The sequence below is a fragment of the Homalodisca vitripennis genome, unplaced genomic scaffold (assembly GCF_021130785.1).
Source record: "Homalodisca vitripennis isolate AUS2020 unplaced genomic scaffold, UT_GWSS_2.1 ScUCBcl_4215;HRSCAF=10265, whole genome shotgun sequence".
Classification (NCBI taxonomy): domain Eukaryota; kingdom Metazoa; phylum Arthropoda; class Insecta; order Hemiptera; family Cicadellidae; genus Homalodisca; species Homalodisca vitripennis.
In genome coordinates, this window is record NW_025780347.1 from 39,574 (window position 1) to 51,150 (window position 11,577).

Genomic DNA, 11,577 nt, shown 5'->3' on the forward strand with positions numbered 1-11,577 from the left:
TTATCAGGCACAGCACTAACTTGGTTCAAACACTACAAGCAAAAACAACGAGGGGTAGCCATACAATGGGATCAACTTGCTAAAAGTTTCATAGAGGCTTTCACTCCATTAGCACAAACCCAGAGTCTACAAATTATTTTAGAACACAAAATACAGGGAGAGAACGAGCCAACACTAACCTATTTTTTAGATATATTAACAACATGCCGAAGATATGACCCCACAATACAGGAGAAGCAAATTATACATTTTATCATACAGGGACTAAAACCATGAAATCTGGTGAACGAGTTATAGGCCTTAAAAAACGACACCTTTAAGTGATCTAGAGAATAATTTAAAAATTACAGAACAGCTAGTTCTAACACAAATGAAAAAACAAAGAAAGGTACAATAGGGTTGCAGCAAACAGACCCTATAGTACACCCTTATATGAACAAAACATCATCCATAAACTACAAACAGAAGTTAACACCCTAACCAATTTAGTAGCTACCCTAACTACAAACCAAATTTTCAAATCATAACCACAGGTACGAAAGGTCTCCATCCCCGTATGAAAAACTCAAAATATAAGCCAAGATATGATAGAACACCTAGTCCTCACCAGAATAGATATATGGAAAGCTCAAACTACCCCAAACAAACCCAAAGGCCACCTATGATTAAACACGTTACTTTCAGTGATAGGAGAAGACAAAAACCATTCCCAAATACAACCTGCTAGACAAAATAGGTATTGCACTATTTGCCGTAAAGACAACCATAATACTGAACAATGCTGGTTCAAGCAACGTTCATTAACTTCTCAAACCCAAAGTAACTGCTTGGCACCTAAAACCAACAATACACAAGAGCTGTTCTGCAGGTACTGCAAGCGAACAAACCACAATATCGAATCATGTTACAAGTCTAATTATTATAAACAAAAATCATCAAAAAAAACGGGAAATAGGGGGAGGTCACACTAACCCTTACCGAACTTCCCCCTTATCAAAAGCGAAAACAATATCACCATAGATCTTAACCAAAGGAATCGACAAACTTACAAATGTATAAAGTCTATGACATTTACTCCAACTAACCCCAAAGTACTACCACTATCAACCCCTGGAAAGACCAGTTCAGAAGTGATATTTAAAGCCATAGAAAATAATCAAGAATTCCCACCCTTAAAGAAGATGCAAGAAATTGAACAACCTATTTTGCAGAAAGCCTATACACACCATGAAACTTCAATCTGCGTTCAATCAACCCCAAACCCTAAGTGAACCAAACCCCTCGGGGACAACAAATATAAATAAAACCCAGCTTTACAAGAAACCTTGCAGTCTCAGAAAATTTCACACGACAGATAAAACCTAGTGTATTAAAGGGGGTAGCGCACGTAAAACAGGACCCAGATTGTAGTATGGGGGAGGTAAACACACATACTGGATTGGAAGAAGAAACCATTGAGATAGACACATATACAGATTTTAAATCACATAGAGCAACAGAAGAAACAGAATATGATAGATTGTACTAACTTGCAAGAAATAACGCAAGACAGGATACACAGACGAGGAAAAATAAAACATTATTATTAGAGGATATTTATGAACTCATATTTAATTGCGAAAAATAAAACCAAGAAGAAGATACCTGTCCTAACAATAGACGTAGCCTTGACCACAAAACCCTCGACATCCAGTACCCTGCATTATAGAATACAGATGTAACATAAACATTATTAGAGCAGACCTAGTTTGTGAAACAAAATTAAATACTAGCAACATACCCTCGTTGATATCGGCTAACGGTATACCATTAACAGTTTTGGGTTCAACAAAGATCGCCATATAAAATTGGCAAAGTAATACTTGAAGACACGTTTTATGTGACACCTGATCTAAACAGCCCTATATTGGTAGGAAACATATTCCTATTTCAGAACTGCGTGGAGTTAAACTATAAAAATAAAACAATAAAAATTACCAAATATCAGATTGAACATATAATACCTATGAAATGAACAGTGGCAGTTAGACATCAAGAATTTTAAAAACACACAGGAATTAGAAGTACAGCAAGTAACAGAGGTAACAGCCCCACAAGACATAATTATAGCACCACATCAGCACATTAGGATTAGCTCTTTAAAAGGTATAGAGTCTCGAACAGCCATCGAAACAGATAGGAATCTAAGAATAAAAAAGAAATGTCATGCATATCTTACAGAAGGGGAAGATGGTACAGATACAATTGTAAATATTTATAACGCATCAAATTTCCCAAAAAGGATACCCGCATATACTACAATAGGACATATACATTACCCAACTCTCGAAGCACAGCCTACCCTGGAACACCATACCACTACAACTGACACAGGAAAAACATATTGACAGATAAGGACGGCATAGTATTTGATATCTCACCACATGTAACCCTCCAAGAACACAAACAAGTCCTTGACATTTTACAAAAATACAGACACATATTTACAACAAAGGTAATCGATTTAACTCCTGCAAACATACCTCCTGTTCAACTCGAATTAAAACCAAATACGAAACCTGTAAACTCACCACCGTATAGGCAGAGTAAAACAGAAAGGGAAAAATTAAACAAATTATTGGACGATTTAGTACAAGCAAAAATATTAGAGGAATGTCAGGATTACACAGAATATGCAAGCCCAGTATTTTTAGTGAAAAAATAAAGATGGAAGCGACAGAATGGTAGCTGATCTCAGGAAGGTTAATGCACAGTTGAAAACAGATGCCCACCCCATTCCTTCAGTAAACCTGGTTTTAAGCTCTTTGAACAAAGCGCACACATTTACAAAATTAGACCTTAAAAAATGCATTTTATTCCATGGAGGTTAGGAAAGAAGATAGGCACATCCTAGCCATAAAAACACCTGATAGACTTCTACAGTTTTGCTGACTGCCGATGGGACTTTCAACTTCAACCACATTATTTAGTAAAAGCCTTGAATGCGATATTAAACCGTCACCTTTATAATAAAGTCATCTGTTACGTGGATGACCTAATTTGTTATGGTGACTCATTTGAAAATGACTTACATAATCTAGAAACTATATTAGAAGAACTAGAAAAAGCTAATTTGAAACTAAATACAAAAAAGTGTAAATTTCTCTACAAAAGTGTAAACATTTTAGGACACGAGGTATCACGGGAAGGCATTTTACCCCAAAAAACAGTCAGTAGAAGCTATCACCGAATTTAAAAGACCAACTTGTGTAAGGCAAGTGAGACAATTTTTAAGGATGAGACAATTTTTAGGATGCTCAGGATTCTTTCGCAGATTCATCCAAAATTATGCCAAAATAGCACAACCCCTTACTGAGATAATAAAAGATTCAAATAAAAACATGGCATTTTAAATGGACGGATCTATGTGAACAGGCTTTTATAAAAATCACAAAATATGTCACAACCTTAATCTTAAACTAAACCAAACTACAAAACCTTACAGGGGTTTCTTCGATTTTCTTTCGGTAAGGCATCTCAATTCTTCTAGCAGAAGGTTGAGCAGCTTCATGCCTATGTAGGAGGGTTTCTTTTCATATTGGGAGTAATGATAAGCTGGTGTGTCGTAATTTGTGCCATGTCTAGTATTGTAGTCATGGAAATGTCTATTCTGCAGCATCGAGTACGGAGAGAGTTGCCAGAAAACTATATTCCATGTTATTTCGGTTTAATTCCAGACAAAATTGGAAATATTTAAATAGACAGTGAAAAAATTACTTCCAATCCAGAACTCTGTTATTGTTGGATGTTTATTTAGTATTTGTAAGTGTTTTACTTCTATTTATTAACAGCCACATGTTGTGATATTAAGTATGTTTGTACCACAGCCACTCAGATGTTGTAATCACTCTCACTAATTAAAGTATAATATTAATAAAATTATAAATGTACATTTTTCTTGAACACTGTGTTCCCATCAAGAAGTCATCTTTACTTGGTAAGGTGTAATCTTTTGTAATCAATAAATTCAGTTCAATTCAACATTGCTTGTAAGCACCTTAAGGTATTGGCCACAAAGTATTTCAGAAAGTCACTTAAATGAGTAACGTATAACAGTAAAAAAAATTATCGCATCTAAAATTTAAATATATTATTTTCTTTAAGCAAAAGAAAAATCACACTTCAGTTATTTTAGTAACTGTAAAATGTTAACTTTGAACCAATAACAGACCTGAGTATGAAATGTCAATATGTGGAGTGCAACAGTCTCCAAGAGGCAGTGGAAGGAGAAGGGGAAAAGGGAATGAGAGAGAGAAATTGGAAAACCTCAATTTAATGGTTGTTATAGAAATTGGCTAAACTGTGCAGGGATAATTTTTTACATTGCATGAAGAATGGTTCTGCCACTACTAATGTTACAATTTATTTTATAATCTTATTTTGAGTTATTTGTCTTCTCCTATGTGAAGTCTGATTACATTAATATTACAAGTGTTATTAATTCTTTCTAAGTTTTGTAATTCTTAATGTTGTAAATGTCATTGTTAAGTACTCAAGCTCATAATTTTAAAATCTTAGCTACTTTTTTATATGTCAAGGATTTTGTGTTCTTGGCAGGTTCTCCCTCTTTAAGACTTGCATGATTGAGTACTGATTATTTGTATTTTGTATATTTGCTAACTAGCTTAAATTTAATAATTTATAGTATAATACTACAATGTAATTAGATAACTTGTCTGTAATTTAGCATGCAAATAAATAAAAGAATGGTGGAACCCCACTTCTGAATATTAATGGACGATTAAAAGAATGCTTGACTGAGCCCCCAGATCTTCAGAGAGTTGACAACACAAAACACTTAGGCCTAACTCTGGATCAAGGCCTCTCCTGGAGCAATCACACCGACCAACTGTGTTCAAGGCTTAGCTCTGCAATCTTTGCAATGAAGAGGATTAAATCCATTGGTACCTCTATCGCTTTGAAAGCCGCATATCATGCTCTGTTCGAATCACATGTTCGATATGGAATAACTCTGTGGGGAAGTTCATCTGCCGGCAACCTTCATCGTGTCCTGGTATTACAGAAGCGGGTTATGCGGATCATGGCAGGACTACAGCCACAAGAATCTTGTAGAGAGGCTTTTAAATCTTTTGAGATACTCACAGTAGTGTCCATATACATCATCGAGGTAATCACCCACGCCTCAAGAGAAAGATTACCAAGGGTTGGTGACGTCAACAGCTACACAACAAGACGGGCAAATGATATATCCCTTCCAGCGCATAGAACAATCCTTTACACCAAGAAGCCTTCCTATAGCGGTGCAAGACTCTTTAACATGCTTCCAGAAAACTTCAAAACATGTGACTCTAAAACTCTGAAGAAAAGACTGCACAGCCTGTTGATAAACTCTACAATTTATAGTTTGAATGAGTTTTTTAATTCTGTTAATGCTATTATTTAAGACATGTATGTGTATGTATATGCATTCATATATTTTCTCCTCATATATATTTTATTTTACAGAAATGTTAGTTAATATCAAATTTTAAAGATATTTTCTCTTTGCATTTATAATAGTTTTAAACTAGTTTACCTACTTCTTGATGACATCAATTTTTACTGCATGTGTTGACTCTGTAACCATTCTTGATGAATGTGTGAATAAAGATATTATTGAATTGAATTGAATTGAATTAATGGATAAGAGATTTTTTCTACAATACAACTTTTAATGATGACATGAATGCTTTGCCAAAACTTAATTGAAAAATGTTTCTTTCTAACCTGGTCTGGGATTTCATCCTAGGGACACGACAACATGGCAGAAGGTGGATCGGTTGGTTTACCATCAACTCACTGTCACTCAGCTCGAGTTTTCGCCCGATGACCAGTACCTGCTGTCTGTTTCCAGGGACCGATGTTGGGCTGTCTTCCAGAGAAGTGAATCAGGCAAGTTTGGGTCTTAGATCTTGATCACCTTCTTAACAGGTTTGCTGTTGAATAAATATGGGTTTCAACAATGAATTTATGAACATTCAACATGAACAGAAGGACAAAGTTCATAGCTTTTATTTGTTTTATTTTTGCTTAGGACTATTAGAATAAATGTCAAATTATTTTAAGAATTTTAATTTGTTTTTAATAATAACGCCAATTGATGTCATTTAATAAAAGATTTCAATATTGCATTAGTTCACATTTGTGCAAAAATTGTTATCTTAACAATTTAAAAATATTTATTCATAAAATAATTAAATGAATTATATAGATATTAATTTTAGGCTGCCATTTATTGTACTTAAAATGTAAAATGGCTTATTATTTCAAACCATTAGTTCTAGATTTAAGAATTAAATTTAGCAGAAGTTGAATCCTAATATTTGGTTTTAAAAACCTTATAAAATTTGCATTAGCCTCATGGGAGAAAAAGACGTCATAAATTGACTTCTTAAATAATAACTGTTTTCGTTACTTTACGCCGAAAGAGAACTACACAGTACACTACATTGATATAAAGTAATTTTAAGGAAGATAATGAAGAAATGGATTTATGTTGATAATCCGTTATAAGTATTTGTTATGTCACATTACAGTACTAACATTAACTAGGCTATGTTTAATTCATAAGGCATACTCATCATCCTTGATTAATATTTTCTTCAAAGTAAGTACTTGATTTGTTGAAGTCTGGACGTGGTAATTTTAACTTTACACTTATATGTTTTTCCTTATTAAATGATTTAAGGAACTGATTGTTTTACCTGATAAAGAATGAATGAGATAAGATAATGAAGAAATGGATTTATGTCGATAATCCGTTATAAGTATTTGTTATGTCACATTACAGTACTAACATTAACTAGGCTATGTTTAATTCATAAGGCATACTCATCATCCTTGATTAATATTTTCTTCAAAGTAAGTACTTGATTTGTTGAAGTCTGGACGTGGTAATTTTAACTTTACACTTATATGTTTTTCCTTATTAAATGATTTAAGGAACTGATTGTTTTACCTGTTTTTTTTTTTTTTTTTTGCAGAGGTGGACAAGTACAGTCTGGTGGCCAGGTCGAACAAAGGTACAGGGGTCCATACCAGGATAATCTGGTGCTGTGCATGGACCCATGACTCGGCCCATTTTGTCACTGGGTCACGTGATGGAAAGGTGGTGGTGTGGGACAAAATAGAACACAGCCACCCCACTCTAGGCAATTTTGCAGGGTGCTCTGAATATCTTGATTTGCCGAAAGAATCCATTACCAGTGTTGCCTGTGGGGCAGATTTTTATCTCTTCACAAACGAGTATTTGATGGCTGTTGGGTCAGAGGCAGGAGACATTAGACTGTACGGTTGGGAAAATCTTCAGTCACCATGGAGATTTCTTTTTCAGCTCAGTGGAAAGTATCCTTTTAGCAATTCCGTACAGTTTGGTTTTTTATTTTCTAGGCAGCAACTCAGTGCCGGATTTACAACTAGGCCTTGGCCTAAGGCCGAGGGCTGAGAGGAACCGCATGAGATGTCACAAATTTATATGAAATGAATATATGGTAGCGATAAAGTAGTTCTTCCACCGTTCTCTTCATGCCAAGAAGTAAGAGATGACGGTGCAAATTCGATTGTCTCGTAGCTGTAAAGTATAAGTGCATTCAACTGGTAATTGACAGACGTGGAATCAAACCCCACCGAGCAAAAGATTTTCACTTTTGAATTTCTATAATTTATTTTCAATTCAATTCTCCTCAAATCCTAGAATATCAAAAGATGTCTTTCCATATGAAATACAATAATTGTTCAAAGTGAATGGTAGAGACACAGCTAAGGAATTTGAATATTAATACCTACTACACGCTGATAGTGCTTTTCCTGTATTAACACCGCCCTGGGCAGTCTGACATGTTCAAACGAGTAGACATACTGATGATACAGATACTCTGTAAATTTTAAAATACCTGCTCAATTTAATGTGTTTTAATGAGACATTTTAATTAGTGCGTTACAAAATTACACGCCCCAGATAACGACATTTAATAATAAAGATTAAGAGCTCTTCAACCGATGCTGAAGTTTTTGTACCCCACCTGGTCAAGAATAAAAGTTATGATAGTAACTGAATTGCCTCTTTGTCATATATTTCAAAAATTCTAAAATTACATAATAAAAAACAATGCTGTACCCTATGTTTTATAAATATTTGGTCATAATCGAATCACGAGTTTCTGAGTTATGAATTTTGAAATTTGTAGTTGAAAAGTGCAGAAAACCGTATTCTTTTTCATTGCTGTTGGCATAATAACTGGAAGTTATTGTTTGTAAATTATTAATGAGTGATAATTATATTAAGGGCGGTACAAGGTTGAACAAATTCTTTAGCTTGGTCGCATCATCATTCAATTAAGTTACAAACATAATTTGTTAGTTCTATGTACCAAATTAAATCAGTTTTTGAGTTATAAGGCTAAAGTTTGGTAACTCATACACATATAAAGACATTTCTATACATCCCTATTACTTTCATCAAATAAATTTGAATGCATTGTGTTTTTAACTCAAAAGATTCTGTGTAAGGCACTTATATTTATTCTTATAGAATGCTTAATTTGTAATTTCAGATTACCAAATGGCTACAATTTTATATATAGATAGTTAATAAACTATAGAACTATGCATTAAACAAAAGTAGTTACAGGACTGAAGATATAACATTTCAAAGTTTAAATTTGGAATAACTCATAACATCAAAAAAATTTCTTACAGTTGTATTACTTTCAGCTAGTCAAAGTCAAAAAATCTTTATTACATGAACCTTAAGTACAGTAATTTTGTCAAGTTTTACAATAGAATATAATGTAAGATATACATATAGAGAGAGTTTATACATCTTCCTTGAACTCTTCTATGTTGTAAATTGTCTTTTTAAGAAGGAAGTTTTTTTAGCGGTTCCTTTAGTGCATTTCCAGTTAGACTTTGTAAGTTCTCCAAAATGAGTGAAGCTGAAGTTCAGAAAGTTTAAAGTGTTGTGGAAACGTTCATGACAAAGAATTTTCAGGTCGATAATCAATAATTTTTTAATGAAACCATGCAATTAAACAAAACAATTCCATCTCATTTGTTGGTTACTAGCTGAAAAATTTCGTGCGATTTCATAGTATATTTATTTTTTTATCAAATATCTTTGTTCTGAGATTTTCCCGTTGCTATTAAGACCAATGTAAAAATGTTTAAATTCATTTTGATCTTATGACCCCAAATTAAAAAAGGTCTTTCTTAGACCAAGAGGAATCTATGTATCAAGTTTCAAGCCTTCAGAACCTTTCTATCAAGAGGTATCACACAAGACAGATAGACAGGCAACGGTATTGTTCTAAGAATAAGGTGTAGGTGCTAACAATTATTATTTTACAAAAACCATACTAAGTAATTGTGCTAATATAGTTCTAAATATGTAATATATGAAATATGCTAAATTCAGACCTACTTTTACACATTTCAGAGTCGATTATTCAGGTTATTTAACTTTTTTCAGAACCAAGATAACTAGCAGTATGTATGACTTGCAGTTATTTGCTAAATGAAATCTGTTTGTTTTTATTGTTGTGCAAAGTTGACCTTAACCATCCTATCAGTTCTGCGCATCACCTGACAGTCAAGAGATTGTCTTTTCGGCCAGTTCTAGGGATAGCTGGCCAGGCTGAAGACTCTGCAAGTAAACAAACAGAATGTATCTTACAACTTGCTAGCTGTGGCTTAGATCATACTATCAAGATATTTGATTTGTATATAAAATGACCATTTGTATATAAATAAACCATGTTTTTTTATTTTCAACACATTTTTTCCAATTAAATCTAAAAACCAATTAAATTTTCCATTGCCTCTTGTCATATGAATGTCCTTTGGAGATATTTTTAGAAAATGTGACAATTAAACAAATTTAATCAGTATGATGTGCAGCATGCTGTTCTATTAATCTAATAATGAACTGGTTGAGGTTTACATTCTAAAACAAAAAGGTATTTAGTTTAGTGTGACCTGGCGGACAGACCACAGTCTTTAAATGCGTATCGAGAACCTTCTCCGTGGTCTTGAGGAGGAAGGATGTTAGGATTATTGGTCTATAAGCCTTTGCAACCTCATAGGAGGGTTTACCTGGCTTCGGGATAAAAATAACCCTAGAGGTCCTCTCTGATGAGGATATGACTCCTGTCGCTAGGCTAGTTCTAAACAATCTTAGGAGCAGAGGTATCACCAAGTTCGTACTTTCCTGCAGTAGAGCAAGAAAAATGCTATCGGTACCTGGTGATTTGAATGGCTGAAAATACTCTAGAGCCCATTTTATCATTGAGTAGTTGATGATAGTCTTTGCACAGTTCCAGTCTTCCTTAGACGAGCTCTCCCTAGGTTCTCGCCGGCATTCACTAAAAACTGTTTCACTGGTCTGGAAAGATCCTGGGAAGTGTGTGTTTAGTAAACACTGAAGGGTCTCCCCAGGATCCTTGGTGTGAGTCCCATCTTCACTAAGTATAGTACCCACCACATTTATGAAGCTTTGAGCAAGGACTTTTTGAAGTTTTGCACAGTCAGATACCTTGTTAATACTTGACAGAATTCTCTCCTTGAGTGTTTCTTAGCTTATCTCACCTTTTTATTTTACTCTGTTAGGGCAGCAGAGAACCTATCCCAGTTTTCTGCATGTTTGCATATATTATATGCTCTGCAAAGGTTTTTCCTCAAGATTTCCAGTCAGTGAGAATGGTTAGGTAACCTTAAGTACGGTTGTGATACAATGTTTGTCTTCTCACAATAAACAATTTTATTATTATTATTGTTGTATTAGTTTCGTTACTAATACAAACAACTACTATTACTTCAGGAACTGATACTTTTTAAATTATTTATGACTGGAGGAAATTATATTTTTTATAATATTTTTAGAAAACTACATGTTTGTTAATAAAGTTATTATTCAAGAAATTAGTTATTTAAAAATAAAACACGTGTCAATTCATTGTCTGGATGTATCTTTCGCATACACCTTGTAAAAAATCATATCCTTATCTTTAACCGATTTTACTTTGTATCAAATTATAAGATAATATTACATTGTGCATCGAGATATCAGTTTATATAGTCTTTTTCTAATTTTCCTCCCTCTACATTTATACATAGATAATGTATTAATTAGATAGTTAGACTATTTATTCTAACCTGACTAATTCCAATTGAGCTAGTGTATTTTTCTTTTATTTTGTCAGAGAAAACGACAATTTTCATTATTCTTTTACATTATCAGAAAAAAGAATGCAAATTTGAGAGTATGTAGGCCAGGTCAGGTAAAGAGCCCTTGTCAAGTGTTGAAGTTCATTCAATCCATTGCAATTTTCACATCTAACGATGTTTTGAATGGTTTATTGATTTGAAACCAATGTGATACAATGTTGTACGAATATCTTCATTCCGAATTTAATTAAGTATGCGTGCTCAACACGAGCCAACGCTTAGTGAGATTAGCCTTGTAAAACTATCTGTTTAGTTATGACAGAACCGAGACTGGAGACATGGCGAATGAAGAGAGGATCTAAATGAGAGGCTGAAGGG

At 33.9% G+C, this 11,577-nt stretch overlaps 1 protein-coding gene across 1 annotated transcript in view; it reads left to right on the top strand.

The window, feature by feature from the left end:
- Positions 1-9,807, top strand: part of LOC124372862 (probable elongator complex protein 2) — a 46,598-nt gene extending 36,791 nt beyond the window's left edge. The window contains exons 11-13 of the mRNA XM_046831275.1: positions 5,789-5,931; positions 7,023-7,383; positions 9,606-9,807. Of these exons, the coding sequence (XP_046687231.1) occupies positions 5,789-5,931; positions 7,023-7,383; positions 9,606-9,768 (667 nt within the window). The 3' untranslated portion in view covers positions 9,769-9,807. The remainder of the gene's footprint in view (positions 1-5,788; positions 5,932-7,022; positions 7,384-9,605) is intronic.
- Positions 9,808-11,577: the final 1,770 nt, after the last annotated feature.